At 35.3% G+C, this 21,933-nt stretch overlaps 1 protein-coding gene across 2 annotated transcripts in view; it reads right to left on the bottom strand.

The window, feature by feature from the left end:
• Window positions 1–21,933, bottom strand: part of DTNBP1 (dystrobrevin binding protein 1) — a 70,889-nt gene that overhangs the window by 27,173 nt on the left and 21,783 nt on the right. For both annotated transcript variants that reach the window (XM_076330595.1, XM_076330596.1), the window contains exon 7: window positions 10,640–10,662. In XM_076330595.1, coding sequence (XP_076186710.1) covers window positions 10,640–10,662 — 23 coding nt within the window. The remainder of the gene's footprint in view (window positions 1–10,639; window positions 10,663–21,933) is intronic.

The following is a 21,933-nucleotide window of genomic DNA, read 5'->3' as shown; positions in this document are numbered from 1 at the left end:
AAAATATAAAAAGCATATGATCTATTACTGTACATTTATTTAGCTACAAATCAAACTGATGAAATGTCTGCACTTACATTTACATTTCTAACATATAATAAAATAAAAGAACCATGCCAAAAGAAAGAATACTGTCATTATAAAACTGTTTAAAAATTCTTTCACACCAAGATGCATTCACAGGCCACAAGAGCTTACAGCATTTGGTCTTTCAGCACCCCATACATCTAATCTTTGTTAGAGAGAGACAATCTTTTTATAAGCAGGTAAATGAGTATTTCTTATTTCTCATTAACCTCAGCCTACACAGATGGTGAGCAAACAGATTATCACAAAAATATAATACGCCATCTTTAGTTTTGCATTACTTTTTTCTGTCACCAAGCTATAGAAGAAAATGTGATTAAAAAACCATTAGAATAATCCTGGTTACCAGAGATGTGCTAACCTTTCCAAAATTAATGTTGATACTAAAGCTCCTACTTACTGCTTTCTCTTCCCAGCAGTAGTTGGAGGACTGATACTGCTAAAGCTCACATTTCAGAAATATTCTCTAACTCCATATTCTAATCCTTATAGAAGTATACTTTCAAGGTTGGCCCCCACCCCACACACAAAATAGCTATTCCACTGTCCAGTATATGACTGCAAATAAGGAAAAAAAGAAATGCACGGCTGTGCCCCCAATTCACCATACTTCCACCTTTTCAATTTCAGGAAACAAGAAGAAGAAAAAAAGACAACTTCTATCAGTATGCACAAAGTAGTTAAGGATACAAATTGGATTATACCAGTAGTATATATATTGCTTGCAAAACTGACAATTTTGAGTGCAAAGTGGTCACACCGCATTTAGCAGAACAGGGGGTAAATTTTGCCATCTTTAAGTAAACAGTCAACTGTTCTGTCTAAATTTACGGAAAACAACTATTTTGATAAATGAAGTATTTCTAATCAATACAAATGTAAAGAGTTCTCCCATACCAGATGAATCGTTTAAAACAAAATATTCAACTTTACTTTACATTGTTATTTAACATCAATATCAAATTTAGTGGTCAGAATTACAACTCATAGGTAGAGCCTTGATAAAGGCATGCTCCAACAGGTTATTAAAATAATATAATAGTTCAATTTACTCTTATCTTTTGGTCCTGGACATCAACTGAAAAAAATCCACATGAACGGTAACAGAAAAAAACTCTTCCAGTGCTTATATAAAAGGACATAAAAAGAATCACAGTAGAAATCCACCTTATTTCTATTTCAGTTAATGCACCGTTCTAAACATCATTAGTTACAAATTGACAGCATAAAAATGTTATTAATTGCATTATTAAGAACATTGTTTCATATGACATAGGGTGCTCATATTGATGTAAATAACATTAATTGCTTCATTTAAAAATATACATTTTTATCATTTATTATTTTATCTATCTGAATGAAACTAAGAATTAGCATGAACACATCTATACTAATGAATGCACTGCTCTGATTTTTTATATTCGGTTTTATCTTCAGATAATAATTCTGTCTCCCCTCATCCTTTAACATCACCCCACCCTTAGACAAGTCTGCTTGAATTCTAGCTAACAAGGTATCTGTGCATTTGTATTCTTTTATTAATTCCAACTGACAATAATGCAAAGCAAGAGACAAAAGCAAAGTAATAAACAAAAGCTCTGACAAAATAGACATTAAGTCACTATTTCTTTCAAATTTGCTAAATCAAGTTGACAATTAACCTCTCATTTACAGCACACCCTTTACAAATCAGGCAATGGTGGTAACTGAGGAAATTAATTAAGCTAACTTTAATTTCATTTTGCATTTTACATTAGCTTGGCAAATTAAGCTGACAAATAATAAAGATGACAATAAAGTTCCACCTACATGAATTCTTCTGAGTGCTCTCAGTGGCTCCCGGAGATGACATGGCAGCAAGAAATAAGCAAGTAAAAAGAAACACAGTACTGGTCAAGTGAAAGCTCCAGTTACCAAGCAGCTCCACTGATGTGCATCTTCATTGATGCAGAACAAAGACCGATGCTAGAAGGCTGCTTTTTCAAAGCAGTAATACCGCGACTGCCGGTTTTCAAGGGGTCACTCACACACCGATGCATATACATGGATACTTCAACTCAGCGCCTTTCCAGAACCTGAACACAAGCTACCGGCAGCTGGGCTATACCAGAAATGCACGCATGTATTTGGGAAGGTACCACATGCTGCTGAATAAAGGGGTGCGAGAAAGAAAGAAACCTTCCCGGCGGGTTAGAATCTGATGACACGCAGTTACAGCATGTGTTTATTTGGCAGAGAGCCGGCAGCGTTTGAAAATGATTTAGAAGCAAGGAGAAGGTACGGAAGGGTTCTGAATTCTTTTTTTATTAGGCGATGCTCACAAGGCTCTCCCCTCAAAGTATTTTTCCTTCACATGGCTTAGCTCAGATACCCCACAAACCAGATTACATACTATTCTTACTTCACGCATAAAATATTAAAAATCTTGGATGTGATTTTTAAATAAATTAGGAGCAGTCTTCTCTACTGAAAACTGAATTTTTTGTATTACATATCCAGACTACGTTTTCATCAAAGATTCAAAAAATGGTTATGCAGCTAAAAAAATTTACAGAAACAGCATATGACCGACAATCTTTGGTTATGGTGATGCTGCAGTTACACAACAGTGCATCTATGTTTCAGAAATTGTAAGGCGTTGCACAGAATTGGGAACACTGGCATGCGTTACCCCTTCAGTCTAGGAGAGTGCGCAGTGCTGCCGGAAACCATGATAGCCATAACAATTCCTTTCTTTTACTTAAAAAGATCACATTTTAAAAAGCTCCTTGATGACAATTTTCAAAATACAGCATACAGACAAAAGGGAATTATGTAACAAATACTTCTCCAATCATCATCATTAGAGGAAAAATTACCAAGAATGTGTGGGCCTACGAAACTCGGTTTTATTTCACTGGTGAAAACAACACAAAAAATATCTATGGGAAAGATTAAAAGAATAATAATAATCGTGAGATAATCCTGCCTTCAGTCTGGACTTCAGTGATTAAAGGATGAATTCAAGTTAGAGCTGCAAACAAAATAGGCTTCTATTTTTTTCCACATCAATCATTTAAGCATTACAGACAATTAAAATATTATACCTTTAAATGTTTTCTTTTCTACATAAACTGAGTATGACAGGACTTATGTTCCCATGAAATTTTTTCCTATTATCTACACAGTTAGCTATTCACCCTGGCAATAGCCACAGAAAATCTCTATTGTTACACTGGCCTCCTCCACTCCTTACAAACCCAGGACTGTGCAAGGCTGACTCCAGCACAGGGCCAGCTTCTACTGCAGCCAACAGGAGCTGTACCTGCACATCCAAGAGCCATCTTATTTTTAGCTGCAGTGATGCCAAAATTGTTCTGATAGATCTGACCTCCGAAAGGGCTTTTGACTTAGTGCAACACTAGAATGCAAAAAGAGTAGGACTCAAGGAAAAAGAGAAACCTACAGAAATGCATCAAGATTAAAATTTGTCGGGAGAATAAACCAGCTTCCTCAAAATACAAAGCAACATCAGACAGGATGAAAGAGCATAAGAGTGCGACATTAAAAAACACAAGATTCTCTAAAAATACATGTAGATGAAGCAAAATTTTAAAAAAGGAAAGAAGTGTCCCTACCCTCCGCTCTCCCCCAGTCAGAATCAGCATTAAAAAACCTGATAAAAACAAGGTTTCGGAAGTATCTGTAACACTAGCATTCTGTGGGTTATATTAACTCATTGTCTGAATACTACTTTCAGGTGATAGCCATCTCATAAAATCCTGAAAGCAGGTCGAGCAAATAGATTACAAACAAACAAACAGCACTATCAAATTTGTAACGTACAAAGTTGCATTACAGCCAAAACGCACAACAAGCAAAAAGTAAAAAAAACATTTAAAGCATTAAACCAGAATTGGTTTGGGGTGGAAGAAGTGACAAAACCAAAAACTATGTTTGGTCAGCTGAGTTGCCAGAGCACGCAATATTTGTTCCAAGGAAATCTGATTATCTAATTTGTCCATAAATGATTTGGTATCTCTATAGCATCCCTTTCTAAATTTTAGATTTCCTTTAGAAATTCTACTCCCTATTTACAGCTTTGAAAATTCAGACCCATTTCCAATATATTTAACCACCGTAGGAATGGATGCCATTTTATGATTGACTAAGATCCACCCAAGCCTGTATTGCCACTATCAAAGAAGCCCTGTTTTTCCCTCACCAGTTGAAAACTAATAAAAAATGGGAGGAGGGGAAATAATTTCCCATCATATCAGATTACTAATCCAGTTGACAGTGCAGCCCCCCTTTTGCCAAAGCATAATGGAAATAGCGTTCTAATGTAGCGATTTCAAGATAAAATTGTAGATAATTTTGTTTCTACAGTTTAAATACACTAAAAAAAACCTTTTTTTGCCCTTCCATTGAAATGTAAAGTCTATCTCTTGTATAGAAAATACTGTCTGTCCTGAAGACTTGACACTTGTAGACATTAACCTATTAGGTAACAAATTTATTTCCAGTCATCTGCAAAATAAACGCATGCACAAGATAATACCCATTGTAGTTTGCTTCACCCCAGACTTAATACTTAATCCAGCAAATGTTTTGCTGTCTTGTCAAAGGCAGCTAATAAATTTTCAACTATACCTGGTGCTCAATACAGTAGTGTTGCCAACTGAAAAAGAAGTCATGTTTAGGGGGTCAGCAAGAGCCAAGCAATCGTTTTTGTGCGTTATCACATGCAGTCTCTGTCAAGACAGAAAAATGCAAACTTCCACTGTTCTTGGGTACGTATTCATATATAGAACAAGTTCTGAAAGTATGTCATTAAGCCTGATAACTCAGCCAAATAGAATCAGATGTGTGCAACTCAGCACCATCCACCTGTGGGCTACAGAAATGTACATTTGAAAGCTTTTACATCTCAGTACTGGTGATATCTGCCCTGATGTATAAAGATTCAATTATTTACTAGGGAGGATTGAAATCAGTGAAAGACAAGAGAGAACTTTCCTTAATTTTCTCTATTTAAAAGGATTTTTAATTTTTTTTTTTTTTTTTTTTTTTTTAAAAGGCTTGACTTGAGGTCCATACCTATTTCAAGGAAGGCAAAAAAGAGGACAGAAGTTACAAGTAGCTAGATTCAGATCTAGAAATTTTTAAAACGTGTCCTGGGAGTTAAACAGATGTGAGAGTCTGCAAACTTGAAAACACAAAAAGCAAAATCAAAAGCAAGGTAGCTATAAGGACATTTTATCATTTGTTTTTCTTCTCCATCTGTCTTATCCTATTATACTGTAATGGAAGACTTAAGTAGTTAAACCTATTTGCCTTTCACCCAAGGTTTGTCTGGAAGAGCCCAAGTCTCAAATCTTTCCATTCTCAAGAGAATGATTATCATACATGGGAGTCTTGGTCAATTCTTGCCACAGACAATACAGGACATCCAAAGTTGCAAGGTTCTCCTCCCATAGCCTGGATGGGAAAGAAGCTGGTAACACAGATTATTAACTAGAAATCTATCAGAATATTTTCAGCTCATAGCAAAATAATGAGGAAAGCCCCTGAAACCTGAATATCCTTGAAATTTTAACTCCATCTTAGCTTTATTACAATAGAATTAATCAATTGTTTCCCAACTGTTTTCTGGTATGCCAAAATAAGAATTGTCTTCTTTTACATCTGTGCTACAAGGTTTAAATATTTTAGGTTTTGACCACAGTCACCTAAATAAATTCTAAAACAATTAGGAAACACTCATAGAGACACCCAAACAACCAAAGGCACCTTCCCTCCCCTATTCAGATGAGTCATTGAAATGCAAAATCACAAAATACAACATTAAATTAGAAGTCTCATTATTAACCAACTTGGTTAAGGACACAATTTGTCAACAAAAAATTCTTCACAGTAATGAAACACCTTGAATGTTCCTAATGTGACAGGCTCTGGGGTAGTATATCTGGAAATATTGAAGTAAACAATCTCCATGTGGCTGGTATGATTTTCTACCACAATGTCATCTACTCTTGCTCAGAAGAAACCTACAGGATTGTGTGCTCAAAATTGCAGCCCAACTTCTAGAACAGCTACATCATTGAATGTATGAGCTTTGTCAACCATGAGCTATAAAGATCTCCAATGCATATTACTGATGCATCTGGAAGACAATATGAACATTAGGAAAAAGTTCTTTATTTTGACAGCCATGAGAATACAGCACGATAAAGAGGATCCCTAGACTGGAAGAAAAAAGATCAGTTTGACACACTATTTGTTGAGGCGAGTAGATTTCAAAAAAAGGAGAACAAAGGGATGGAGTCAACAGACTGCTCCAAATGTCGTGTACTCTTCGAGAAGGGAACAGTGAAAGCCAGGAAATTAAAGTTTAGACACAAACATATTGAAGCTACTGATAAAAGGACTGGAAAACTGCAATTTCAACAGAAGCACCTTAGATGCATGAAAAGGGATGACAAAAGATCTGCATATCAAATGTGACCCAATGATTTAACCGAAAAGAGAAAAGCAAGAAAAAACACCTCTTTACTTCACCAGCCTCCTTCTCAGAGTATTTTGATAAAGTTTTTAAAACTTATGAGGACTTGTTTGGGAGAGATCTCTGATGCAAGGGGCTGAAAACATATTTTGTTGTATTGTAAATAGAAGTGCTGAAAACCGTCATATGACCAGTTTCCCTGAGTTTGAATGAAACTAATCCTGTTAAAGCTTAGAAATATGCATGACTCAGTAGCCAAAGCCACGTGCGTATCTGCCCTTACAAAGTTTCTGCCACCTTTCATTGTCCAAAAGCGCTGTGTTGCTGATTTCTAAATGGCCTCTATTGCTTGAATTTTATTTCCAGAAACAAACTCAAAACATTTCATCCTAAACTTTTTTTTAAATAAAAAGGCATTTTTAGAAGCAATTTTTGCATCTATCATGTATACAGTTCCCATTTGGACAAAGTCTGAAGTAAACTCAGCAGCTTACGATATTACCATTGTGCAATTCTACTACCTTTATAACTTTATTTTTTTTCCCATTATCTACCTCACTGCTCTGCTTCACTCTTCCATCTTGTAAAGAGATTAACTGTATTCTGTAAATATTTACTATACGGTCCTGGCTGTGCTGGAACAGAAGAAATATTAACTTTAAAAAAAAAAAAAAGGTACCATGTGCCTATAAGAATGGTGGAATGATTTCAAATCTCAGTGCAGTCATGAATGCACTAGGTTTCAAGTATCAAGAGAAAATAACCACGTATTTGCTATCAAATTTCTAGTTTCTCAGCTGTAAAGATGAAAATGATACACACCCTTTCTAAACCATGGAAGAGTACAATCCATCAAATTCTAAAAACAAACACGCACACAAATATCGACTAAAATAAATCCTACTATTGCAAGAAACTGCCAAGATCCACAACAGAACATGGTTTTTTAGCAGCTTTATAAGGCTCAGCCAGGACAGGACAGCACAGAGCATAAGCCAGCTCCTGCAAGCGGTTCTCCAAACATTGGAATAGATGCATGCTAGGAAGAAACTTGCAGGCTACTTCATATGGCATACCTAATGTTTTCATCCATAAATCTATCATCTTTGAGAGCTTTGCTCTCTGAAAGATAAATTATTAAAAAAATAAACTGGACAACCCTTGAGATGTTTTTGTCCTAGTGCACACTCACACTTTGGGTACACAAATGCCACTGCTGTAGCAGTATCAACAGGGACACCACACACTCACTCTCTGCCTTCTTCAGAGAGAGATGCTTAATATAAAGAAGCAGGAAAGCTTCCAACCTTCACTTTCTCAGCATCACAGATTATTAAAGAATATGTTATGTTTACATTGTAACAGAAAACCCTTGCAGTTAGAAGAAAAGAGACTGGAGAGGTTTGTTCTGCCCCTATACACTATGGATACAGCAAACAACAAAGGAAAATGTCTGGCCCTGTAAATAGTCTTAAAGCCAAAGGAAGAAAAATAAAATCTATTTTTCATGATGAAAGAGAGTACAATCTGTAATACAAATGTGAAAAGGCAGGAACAAATTCTAAAACAGTATCTCCATAGACAAATAAAAAAATAATTCATCATTTCTTAAAATAGTATTACGCACTTATTTCATGCTACTTAAAGGTAATAACGTCAATGAGCAAGAGTGTTAGTGGATTCTCAACACTTTTCAATGCTGCAAACAGGTATATACACTGAGCTTTGTTTGAGCCCCTTCTTGATGGCACCTGGTATCCTCCAAGAATATACTTAATAGGTCAATGAATTACCACTTTGTACCTTAGCACACACAGCAGGAAGATCTAAATGAAAGCAGAAACAATTCTGTTTCTTGGTTATGTGAAGGTTGATTTTGTTTCAATATTAAAATGTCTTTAGTAAATATTAGGTATACAAGGGCACTTAAAATGTTTATAAGGTTATATACAGTTGAAGATGTCACAAATTTACAGTGGTCCCATCCAGACTACACCTGTGTATCTATATCTATTTACACTTATACATACACAAAACTCCAGGGAAGTAAAGTTTTAAAACAGATCTGAGAGACCTGTGAAGCTGCCCACCTGCCTTGTGAGCCAGACCTGCATTCTCATGGTCAGTGCCAATATACAACTAGTATTTTTTCTGTATTCATTGTGAAATTGATGGGATGCATCACTGAATTCAAGTTTCCAGTGTTGTGCTATTTTGACCCTCAGACTATACCATTCAGTTTCTTAATTCCAGTAAAACTTACTTTCTATGCTGAACAAGGCATGAGAAGTGAAATTTAGACCTGCTTGATATGACTATTCTCGAAAGTTTGTTAGCTATTACTCCTCTCTCTTCTGTCAGGTACAAGCTTGTCCATCAGTTCATTGTACGAAAAAACACAAAAATTAGGCTGACTGATGTTTAATACCCATTTTTAAAGATCTGTCACTCTGTTTGTGCTTTTCCAGCCTTCCATAGCTTCTGCCAATTCTTTTGAGTATTGTAGAATAAATTTGATCAGTTGGTTCAAAAATGTCCAACAGACCTAGAGTATCCTCTAACCTGGTCCTTCCTTGTTATTGCACGAGATCCTACTCCTTTCCAATTGATATTGGCTGCATTAGCCACAGACTGCAGTTGAACTTTTCAGTGAAGAAACATGCAAAGACTTTGGCTTTTTTCTTGGCATCTGTTTGCAATTTTCCCTCTTTGTAGTAAACTAAAAACCTTCTCTTGGCTATCAAGACAAGCCCTGTCTACCCAAGACAAGCCTTTCGTAACTAGTATTGGAAATCTGTATGCCTCTGTATCCATTATAGAACCAGTTACTTAGTTTGGTATAAATTTCAGGGTCAACACACAGCTTAACACCTTCCTCTTCCATGAACATAATTGTCTTTGTAAAATACTGTCAAATAAAGTTACAATCTCTACTGGAAAAACAAGAAGCCAAGAGAGAAATAACTGTGGGAACCATCCTCCTGGCTTCCAGAAACTCACTTAAAACACCTAATCAATACAAACAAAAAAAACCAGGATTCACTATTCTTACAAGCATCAGGTACTACAAAGTAGCTGCCTTGCTTTGGAACAGAATGAGCTTAGCATTATCTTTGGTTTTGTATTGATCTAGTCTGTGTTGAAAGCTGTCAAAGCAATCAAAAAAAGGGTTGTTATGGTAAGCTACAGATAAAGTGGCATTTTACATAATGTGTTGCTTGTCTGTTAATGTAAGCTTTATTATTTTCCTTTTTTAGCATTATGTAAAGATGAGATAGTAATGAACTGAAAAGGCAAAGAGGAATGCAGCTGATAGAAATTTCCATCCCTTCTTTCAATTTCAAGAGACAATTAATTGACATAAGTCAACGTACTTGACTTCATTCTCATAAATAAAGACTAGTCACAAAGCCACAGTCACACCTTATTCAAAGCAAAAGATAATAGCAATTGTCAAGCTGATCAAACATTAACATTAGTAGGTAGAGTAAGCCTGAATTTAAGATTTACTGAAAATGGTAATGTGTTCCACCTATGCACCACAGACAAACCAATAATACATGACAGAGTTTCTAGCCATTGCATATTATTTAGGACAGATATTTGTATATATCGTCATGTATATCCAATAAGTTGAGCTACAAAAATTGCATTTGTCTGATGTAACATAGTACTGTGAAAATTTCCTTGAAATAGCTAAACAAAAGTCTAACAAGTAACAGCCTGCGACACATGTCAAAAACACATTCATGCTAGAAAAGACATCAACTAGTTGAAGACAAAGCCCTTAACTTCCAAAACTGAACACCAAGGGAAAGGCTTGAATTAGATACAGAATCTCTGAAACCTAGCTAAGACAACAGATCCGTGTTCTTCCTACACTTATGACTCTCCCAAAGAAACCATTAGCAAGAATAGGTAAACTGAAAAATAAACAGCCTGCTGGGTCGGCATAAAATTAACATTATCAAATGTACAACTGGAACAGTTCTTTACTAGTTTCACTTAATACAAGAATTACTGTAACTCTTGCAAACATTCAAGTAGAAAATTAAAAACAGAATTTACCTTTGAAGGTCTCAAGTTCCTTCCTGTTGGAGAAAAGCAGAATTTAAAAAAAAAACATTATTAGGAATACTACATCTAGAACTACGGGAGATATTTTACACAATTTAAGACTCATTAAAAGATAAAAACCAAAGAATTTTATTATCATCATATATAAGGGTAATATTACTACGTGTGTTTATCTAAAGCAAACACTATCAACCTGTTTAGAAATTAGGCTACCACCTATTTATAAACATGTACAATTATACAAATATTGCACATTTATATCTTGCCACATAATTTCTAGATACACTCTTGCAAAAATAACCAAGACTTCTTAAGGCTTTAGGTACTAAAACATCCATTGCTTAGCAGAGCTTTGCCAATTTACAGCACAGTGAATAACAATTAGTGTTCCGTTTTCATCAATGCTATTCAAAATCCTTTTGGCAACAGTGAGGGAAAAAAATTTGACAATATCAGTCACTCAGTTACAACACACTTTAAAGGCAACAGATGCATATAGTGACATTCCTCAGAGGAGAGGATTTTAAAGTACAGAACGTGACAGATAACCCACAATACTCACGCACCAGAAAGCTAAGAAATTAAGTCAACAGCAATAGTATCTCTTTTCCTTCATCCCAGGCCACCTTCCACTTTTAGTAGTTATGCAATTGTGAATGCAAAGGCTATAAAACTAAGAGAAGTTTTTTCTCTGTTTTCAAGAAATTGCAAAATGTTCCATTTGCCATTGCTATAAAGTAGTGATTTATCATGAATTTAGAGGCTAAAGAAGAATCAAAGTAATAGCTTAGATAAGGCAGAATGCTGGCCTTTTCCTTACAAAATGCTTATTTATTACAAACATCTCTTCAGTCTATGCCTTGCAGACTGCCTAGTTAGATTCTGAATTTTGAAAGCAAAAGTGATTATAAGAAAAATAAATTAAAAAAAAGACTGAACTAACAGTTTTCCAGCTAAAGGATTCTATTCGCTATCCATAGACTAAAGCGTGCTTCAGTCATTACTTAGCCACCTACCATATACACTGTTTCACAATACATATGCTACATCATAATAACTCCTTCTCCTTCCTAACAGATGATGCAATTCAGCATTTATTCTTGCATCAAGAACAGATAAAACTGTTTCGAGCCTGAAACAATTTATTTTCTAAGCAGGACAAAGTATTCTAAAAGAAGCGAGACAATAAATTTACCTCCACATTTTCAGTGAACATCCCACTTTTGTCACCAAATGTCAAATACAGGTTTTTGAAAGAATGGGTGCTTTACCAGGAAATAAGCTATAGTGTGATTTACAGTAGAAAAGCCTATTAGTTGTAACTTCCTGTGAGTATCTGTTTCCCTTCCTGCTTCTCCTCCATCCCTTTCCCAAGCTAGTTTCTCCCTTTTTTACCAGAGAAAAGAGCTACTTTACAACACCTATGATTTGCACGTTCACACCCTAATAAATTTTTCCTACCCTGCATACTCGAAATATAATTACAAAATTCTTAAACACTCTCACAAGTTGCACTCATTTTTTAATAATGACATACTAGTTGAGAAAACAACAATCACAGGAAATGCTTGTTTTCCACAGACTGAAACAAAACCATACGGAGGAAACATCTTGTGAAAGTAAGAGGAAAAAAACTACACTACTTGCACCTAAAATCAGGAGGTCTTACGCAACTTGTCTCCAAAAGGGAAAATGAAACAATTACTGTCATTGTGTTCAAACAGATTAGCAAACAAGATGGCAATACAGGAACCAACTGACAGTGATATTCATTGCTTTTGTCTAAAACCCCAGAATTTTCCCTTTCAAAATCCATCAATATTTTTAGGGTTGATGCATTAAGATGCTGTCACTATATCCATATATATATAATTGCTATTCATTAAGAAAGTTGGAAATTAATATTTGACAAAACTTTTTTTTAGAACACATACCTCTGAAAAATTTAAAATATCTACGATTAGCATACAGTAAAAATACAGATTTGGAATCTAAGGATCTGCATTTCCTAGTATCCTCATACCAATTCAGATCCAAAGACTGATGATTCTTTATATTTTAGACAACATGAATGAATCAATCGCATCTTGCGGTTTCTCACAACACTCTTAATAAAACATACATTTAGAAATATATATTAAAAAACATGCTCATTGAAAATATGCTCTGCATCAGCAACATGGAGGATTTTTTTTTTATTTAATCAAGTTATCTAAATAAAAACTTGAAGTTTTTAGATTTTAATCCTAAATCTCATTCATCAGCAGCTTTGGTAAGGACCAGACACTAAACTTAAAGTGGAAAGGAGACTATGACTTATAAAGACACTGGAAGAACAGACGGCTTAAGATTATATCAGTACATTTTCTAAATGTGTAATTACAAAGTTCTAGACAGATGTACAGAAAAAAAATGTATTACAAAGTATTACATTTCTCCTCCCCTTTGTCAGTAAATAAATATTTTTGCATTTATTGATAAACTGCCAGGAAGAAGATACCTCCTACATCTTCTCTAGGAATCTAGAGACAAAAAATAATCTGCAGAAGTAAATACATTGAACTCACATTAAGAAGGAAGCTGTGTATTTGGAACACAGACACTCTATAATAGAAAAAGCAGTTAGCTTGAGTAATTAAAACAAAAAAAGATTAAACTGAAAACAGTTTTGGAAAACAGTCGTCTTCAAAACAAGGTTAAAAGGCAAGCAGGAGGAAAAACTTGCATTGGAAGTAGGCCTGGATGAGTAGCTAGGACTGCTGCCTCTTACTATTTTAGATCTTGCCATATTAAATTACCAGCTTCGATGCTATATATTACATTTTTGTATTTGTTTTTCTTTTACTTTAAATTGTTCATTCTTTGAGATCATTTTTCACATTAGGTTTACACAAAAGCTACAGCAGCAGAGCTCAGTCTTTGATGGATAGCTTACTAACAACATCATACTAGAAGACAAAACTGCAGTACAATGAATCATCTCAGCAGAAGAGTTCTGTCAACTGCTTCAGCTCAAAAGTGTATTACCCTATACATGTTTTCCACAGGAAAAGGCTAGCCTTCCCCTCAACCCCATTTGTCTAACTAGTTTAAGGCAATTGAAAGCTTTCCAGAGAAATGCTCCTGGATTTTACAGAGTTTTTGTCCAAAAAAATTAATGCACTTCACAGATGGATGAAGTAATCCTTTCCATTATTATTAGAAAGAAAACACACACCTGCCTTGCCCCTAGCCTCGCTACACATGAAGGCTCTTGAAGCCCAGTGTGGGCTGCTCAGCATCGCTCCAGGGTTAAAGGAACCCCCATGCTGAGTCTGACCACTAATCAATACAACCTACTACTATTTGGCATCTGACTATATGCTCTTTTACTTTAGTGACTAAATTTTGGGTTAGTGCCAACAAATCTGGCAAATTACACAAATAAGAATATTCTTTGCTTTTTTATAGTTAACAGTAAGCTTTCAGAAGAAAGGACCTAATTAATAGTTGTATTGTAATATAATATAAATAACTCCTCTCAGTGAAAGATGAATTTTAGTACCACTGAGCAAGAAAAAAAGGCTAAAATAACAGGCTAAAGGCTAAAGTAATTGGACTATAAAGGCATGGAAGCACTTTAAAAGTAATCTTCTTCTGTGTGCAGTGCAACTTATGAAGCCCAGCTTCTTTCCTGAGAGGCAAGAGCCTGTACAGGCTCCATCTACCCTGGAGTTAGGCCCACAAAAACTGTTCGGCCACACATACAGGCAACAATTTTAATCTCTTCCTCTCCAGCTGCTTGTTTTCATAAAATAGATGGGGTCTTAATTACTCTGTGAAATTCTACACCCCTCAAATTCAGCTGAAAATGACCAACACGATAGCAGCAAGTAAAGGGCAACAACTGTCAGCGAAACCCCAATTGTATAAGCCTGGTTGCCTACTTCTTCAGGATAATACTTAAGTCAGGACAAAGATGATACTCGGGTATATTTCAATGCCAGTGTAAAAGACACGCTAATCAGATTCTCGGCCCCTTCTGAGCATGATGGACATAGGTAAACCTGACTATAAACCCCTCTATGCACCATGCCTAAAAAGGCATAGCTTATAATGTCTCATGGTTCAAAATAACCTAAAGAAATGAAATCAAAGCATTGTTCATGCAAGAGATGCCGTTGAGAACTTCTCTGAAACATCTCATCAAAAAAGAACTGAGCCACAGGTATAGAGGAAAAGGATACATATAGACATTGAAAAAATACAACACTCCACTTTAGTCTGAAGTATACCTTTTATACAATCTTTTATTTGCAAGAAGTACAATGAATTCTGAAGCAAATTAAAACTGTACTGCCTTGAAGCTCTGTTGAGACAGGATAAGTCTTTTGAATTATTATTCTTAAGTTACCTGGAATGTTCCGACTATCATGTTGTCAGAGGTCTCAACTTCTTAATTTACAGAAAAGTTGAGCTTCAGGGTTTGTGGTGAAAAAATATAATTTTGGAGACAACAGGTGAAACAAACAGTCTACAATATATAACTATTCCCACAGAGTAACTGACACAACAAGAACTTACACAAATAGTTAGAAGGCAAATATAAATTCCCAATTACCTTCCCATTCCCCTCAGGCTTTTCATTGCACTGTTGGATTAACCCTGCTTTAGTCACTGGGCAGAAGAGATGGACGCTAGGAAGAAGATTATATTGGTTATCACTGATGAACAAAAATAAATCCAGAAAGAGGAATATGGGAGGAGGAGTCAAAACTATCCTGCTTTAAGTTACTGAAATCAATGGGAATTTAGTTTGTACAACAAAAGTAAGACAAAGTTCTCAGGCTCTATCATGCAAAGGGCTGTAACACTAAGATCCATTTTCCAAATGTAACAAAACACCAGGGAATTCAGTTAAATACCTAGAGACCACAGAAACACCACATTCTTTACAATGATGCCAGCAGCCAGAATTGACAGTTCCATATTTTATCTTCAAGAAAAGAGCAGGCAGATAAGAAAGTAACAAAGTCATAAATGAATATCAGGAGCGATTTTATAACACTAGCTCTGAAAGTAACAGCCACTAAATTCAAAATACTAACCCATACATAAACAAAAGACAATCTCAAGACAGCATATGGACGGTAAAATTTGAGGACTAAATTGGAAAGATTTTACAATGAAATGTGTTTATAAATGTTGAGTTGTAAATACTATTTACAAACAAAAATTAACATTTAAAGAAAGTATAGCTGCTTATGTGCAATTTAATTTAAAAAGATTTCTGGCACCTAACAAGATCCAAAACAAAACCTGAGAAATACTGCATTTCACCCGTTATGTCTGGTACCATTAAGTTTTCAAAATGATATAGAAAAAATTTCCTTCCATAGCCTGATTCAAGCTTCAGTAAGCTAAAAAGCCATGAGAGGGACTTTCCTCTGGATGCCGTCAGAAGTAAAAGCCAAAAACCTGAGAACTCAAAACTTACGTCACTTGCATGGTGCACAGAAATAATTCAAGTACGTTTTTGTGTACTTAGGATTAGCACTTATGACAATGACACAAAAATGTTTTCCCTGCCCCAGATTCCTTGAGCACCCTTTTCAGACCACTTAGGCCAACTACTACTTTGAAATACCTTTGAGACTGAAGTAATGAAAAATCAATAAAAACTAAAACTACTACTAAATTACTGTTGGAATTAAGCAGCAGGCAAGGTTTTCTATTTATCTGAAGAAATACTGGAGACAGGTCAGGATTCTTCACCATCAGATGTGAAATTTTATCCAGTAAAAGAGAAGAGCAAAGAGCTACGGAATTTAAATAATGTTGCAATGGAGATTTTTTTGCTTCCATACTCAAAGGCAACTACAAAAGTAGCTGAAGTCTTTCCGTGTCTTCCAGCAAAACTTTTACATCAACTTCATTCCAAAAGATGGAACGGATCAAAGCAAAATTTTGTAACAGAAATTGCAAACATTAACTGGTAATCAAGCTAATAAATACAACTAAAAACAAATACTACCCTAATATACTTAGTAGTTTCAGGGTACAGTGGAAGTATTTCTCTTTGGATGTTTCAAAAAAAGAAACAAATATTTATCTTGATGAAGAACATTGGGGGTCACCTTTCAGGTGCTATTGTTCAGAAAAACAGTAAAAATTAGGGAGATGGCATTAAAAACAGAAGAAAACGGTAGAAGTGAAATCATTAAAAGCAACCAAGTGTTTTGTCCTTCTGCTAAGAGGCTGATGCAGGCCATTTAGCATTGGAACCATTCCAAACTGGAATCTGAAATGCAGAATAAATTCTTAGCTCCCTCTAAAAGCTTATGCCTTCAGATGTAAGATTTTGCACAGGACCCAGTTTTTATGTTTTTGCTTTCATCCTGTTGCTATCTAAAAAAAGGGGACAGGTTTTAATTTTTTTTTTTTGAATGTTTATCTTAGTATGCAATGTCATTGGATCACTAAAAGATACATGTACCAGCACAGTTTATTTATTTTTATCATACAACCAAAAGTTTAGGAATCAAAGTTTAAGGCTGAAATTTGAGAGAAAAAATTTAAGAGAAGCTACAAACAACTACAAGCTACAAAGAAATCTGAGAAGCTACAAAGAAATTTAAAAGAAGCTGAAATTTAAGAGAAGGTACAAACAACTCCACCATCAAAGGTCACCTCCACCATCAACTCCATCATCCTTAGTCTTTCCTAGAAAGAAAAAGGGTTCCTGCAAACCTATTTTTGGTAAATAGCCACACAACAAAATCCAGACCTTCTTTTAACTTGGCCATCAATTTCCCCATAAGCATTAAAAGAAAAAAAATTACAGTTATCAAAAACTCGCCAAACTTTATTCACTAAGTGACATATAATAAGACACAAGACCACAAAAACAAAGTAAAAAAAGCCTGTAACCCCATATGCACTCTTTACCTAAAATGCTGAATGTGGTTCCACACAGCATGAATACAATTGTGGCAGATCGAAGTTACAACTTGTACCACTTTAGGCATCCTCAACACACCCCTTTGACACAGGAATGTAAAATCTCCCTCACAGAGGTGTTGCCAATAAATGCATTTAACAAATTTTTTTGAACAATTTTTAAACAAACTGTTCTTGGATGTAAGTGAAAAGGAATTATTAAAGGTCTCAGGAAAATAATTCACAGTGAAGAAAGACAGAATTTATCAGGAGGCATAGTACCTTGCTCAAAAGCAGAGAATGGATTTTATAGAGGTAATGACAAACATCTAAGCCCTGTTCTCCTGACGCTAGCCACAATGAATTAATTACTTTGATAATAATGCAGTTTTGAGGTGAGGAAGTGTACACAGTGATGATTAAGGCAGTCCTAAACCATCTGTTTCTATCATTGGTACAATAAGTCTGGACAAAGAATGCCTGGTACTAACAGATTGACAGGATTTGCAGATTATGCCCAGTAACCAGCACTACATAAAGCTAGCGAAAAGTTATGCAGGATTGACATAATGTTTAACATTTTCTAGAAAACATTAGTAAAAGGTGCTGTAAGATGCAGAGGATCCAACACAAACATTCAGTTTTTAATCACAGGTCACAAAAGCCAACAAAGAAAAAACCTTTTATATGCCTATTCAAAAGAAAATGAAACTATAAGGAGAAGGTATGCAACAAATCTCTTTATAACAATGTCACTGTCTCTCTGCATCAAGCAAAGACCACCACAAAAGAAGGGCAAAATTAAATCAACTTAAAAGTGACAGAAATTATACTGCACATTCACACTTCGCAAATAATATAAAAACCTGCCAAAAACCCTACAATCTTTTGATCTGCTATGTATTCAGTCTTGCCCAATGTTTTCAAATACTTGGGAGCACGGTGATCACCGTGAAAACACTTGCTACTGATTGTGCTGTATGCAAACTCATGAACAACAGGATGGAAAAGATCTCTGCAATGTGAACTCTGCTTTGAGCACAGAAACTTATAGTCATACAATTAATGCCTACTGAAAACTCAAAGCCAGTCATCCACTGCAAGTCCACCATGAAAGTGTCCTGAAGATAATAAAAGTTCTGCATCCACCCTTGCAAAATCATTACTTATGTACCCAGGTACACAGAGGTATAGCAGCTGAAAATCTATACCACCAGAAGACTGATCAAGAAGAGTATGGCATGAAACCTTACTTTGATGAAAATTTTCACAAGAACTATGAAACGTGTAGCTAGAGTCTTAGAAATAATTCATAGTACATTTAATGTTGGAAGGAAAAAATATACTTGTTTGAAACATTTGCAAGAATGGTATATTTTTTACGTATAAAAAGTTAATTTGATAAATTACATGTAAAGCTTAAAAGGGTTATGAAGGTACAATTTAAATTTATCACTGCCAAATGGGAGTGAGTCATCACTGAAGATGATGTACTGTACAGAGTACTGTTCTAGCTTATCACTTGGGGAACGCTGTGGGATCTAAACAAGATCTACAGACATAGAAGTCTTCTTTTAGGCAACACGATTTTGTGTGGCAGTGTATTACCCATTCCATTTTCTCTTTTTTGACCTTGGTAAAAAAAATAATTAATTTAGGCTAAACAAGATCACAGAAAAAATGGCAGCTTTTTACAGTGATACTGCAGGAGGTAAATATAATATTTGAAAGCAAAACATAGCAAAAAAAAAAAAAACCAAAATATTTTTGTATGTTAGTGAGTAAATAACCATTAATTGGCCCAAGTTAGAAGGAACTTTTTCAAAAAGCAGACTAGTCTGAATTGTCTAAAGAAGTTTTTTTGTATTTACTTTTTGAATGTTTATGTTGGTCAGGCCTAACGTAAGCCACTGTATCTAACTGCAACAATCCTTACTGTCTCTTATGTTCCCAAACCACTAGAAAGAGGGATAAAACCAACAGAAGACCATACAGAAGAAATAAACTTAACAGTGGTAACTGATTAAGACATTTTCTCACATACACGCCTCTAATCTACACAATGCAATTGCCGTAAATTTTATACCCTTCTGAATGAGAAAGTGAATCAAACATTCTTCTCCAAAAGCATAAAAGCACCATCATGGCATGGCAATGCATCTAACAAGAATTACGACAATCTGTCCAACTCCTCATCTACTGCACTAATTATCAAAGCATGGGGTTACACATTATTTGACAACAAATAAACCTTTAAAATACAAAAATTAGGAATAAATATACATTCTAAGAACATATTTTCTCTTCAGGTAAAGCATTTCTTTAAATCTCACCAGAAAGGAAAATAGTTGGTCCCACTAATGTGTGCAATATTACTAAACATTCATCTGTTGAAGTATACCCTAGCATCAGGGTATACTTCAGACTCAGGATTTTAGATTTCTTCATTCATTTTCCTTCTATGTCTGTTCTCAAAGCAGACAAGTACTGAAAAACAGAAAGGATTCTTAAACAAGACATCCTAAAAAAATTAAAATTCAGACAACTATGTTTAAAGTCAAATGACACACAGTAAAATGTATTCACTCATATCCAGCAACAAGGACTCTTTGCTATCTCCAGTGTATTCCTACAAAACGTTGCAGTTGGACAGCTCCTTTTAATTGATAAGATAACCAGGAGTTTCTGTTTTTCAAAAAACAGTGATCTGTCTGAAATGGATACAAATGGTACTAAGAGCTTCATAGGAAGTAGAGCTTCAGGACAGAAACATTTTATCTTATGCCATAAGCCTGCACTTCGGTGCACATAGAAATTGGCACAGAAGTGAGCTTCTGACAGCGCTTCCTAAAGGACACAGTGCACTGCCTTGGGAATGCAAGAACTGCCATAGGAGACTGGAGGGATACACGGAGTTTTCTGCAGTCAGAAACAGTACATCTTCAGCAGGAGGATGAAGGGAAGGGAAGAAGAATTGTGCTTGATTGAGAAAAGGACAGGAAACAAAATGGCATGGTTTAAACCTAACATACATGCAAACAATTGCAGCAAGACTAACTAGAGAAAACAAGGGTGGAATCTAGACTTCATACAACAATACTGGTACTCTGATCAATGGATGCAAAAACCAAAAGGAGAATATTAAAAATCCAGAGATAAGCACACAGAAAAACAATCAATCCCCCCAAACACCAGGCTTCCAAATATATTGTGGAAAACACCTTGGATTGATGTACTTTGAAACTAGTACTCAACACAATGACAAAAGGGAAAAATTGATCTCTCTGAACGGAAGTAAAGTTAATCTATTTAATAGGGAGACCTATTTCTGAAAATCAGTTCCCATAGTTACCATAAGCTGCATTTCAAAGGTTTAATGTTGACCTAAAGCACTTTCTTCTAAATCTTTCATGAAGGAAGATTTTTCAAAAGACTTGAAGACTTCTAGCCTAAGTTCTACAGTGACTTTATAATAAAATTATTTTGTTACATGCTTAAAATAACCACAGTTTCTAGAGTTTGTGTTCATCTCAGTTTTCCTCCCTATATTGTCAAAACACAGGAAATACTTTTTTTTTTTTACACAAAACCACTCACTCCCTAAAAATAATTCTTGTGTTAAAGAGAGAGCATAGACTCCTGAACCCTAACTTGATTCTTTCAGTACCTCGTATCACAGTAAAAGCCCCAAACACTAAAGACAGGAAGACAGGATATGAGTTCCAAACATACAAAACAAATCACACTCACATTAAGTTAACTGGCTGTTCGTTCTTCAAGTATCTACATTGGCAAGTGTCCTTCTAGTAATGAGCTAGCAGTTAATTTCTTACCTAAATAAATGCAGTGGTAATCATCAACCAGAAATTACCTGCATTTTTCCTGTTTTGTCTAGATCTGACCAAATGTAATCAGCTTATAATTACGTTAAGTAGTTTGCTTAGCATTCTATTTATAAAACAGATTAGATGCTGCTAAGCAGAGTAGGCAACAGTTTAACACTTTATTTTGATGTTGAAAGCAAAGGCTAGGGGAGGGGGAGAAGGAGCGAGGACGGCAGAGAGAACAAACAAAACTCAGAAAACTTCAGAAAGATTACTATAGTTTAGGGGGTACAAATCAGTTGGTTTATGCACATTTTAAATTTGTGTGTTATTTGGTTAAATAGCACATATTTAGAATTTTGAACTTATTACTATTAAATATTTAATTACTTAAATAGGTCCGAACAAGTGAATATTCAGCCATACTGACTACTGTTGGCTCTTCCCAGAGAGAGACAAAATGGTGTTGCCCTGGCTTGGGAAAGAGAAAACCCAGGTTGCAGGAAAATGACAAGACCACTGCCCTGGCCTGAGGTTAAGCTC

Source organism: Aptenodytes patagonicus, chromosome 2, assembly GCF_965638725.1.
Source record: "Aptenodytes patagonicus chromosome 2, bAptPat1.pri.cur, whole genome shotgun sequence".
Taxonomy (NCBI): Eukaryota; Metazoa; Chordata; class Aves; order Sphenisciformes; family Spheniscidae; genus Aptenodytes; species Aptenodytes patagonicus.
This window is presented reverse-complemented; position numbering and strand designations above follow the sequence as displayed.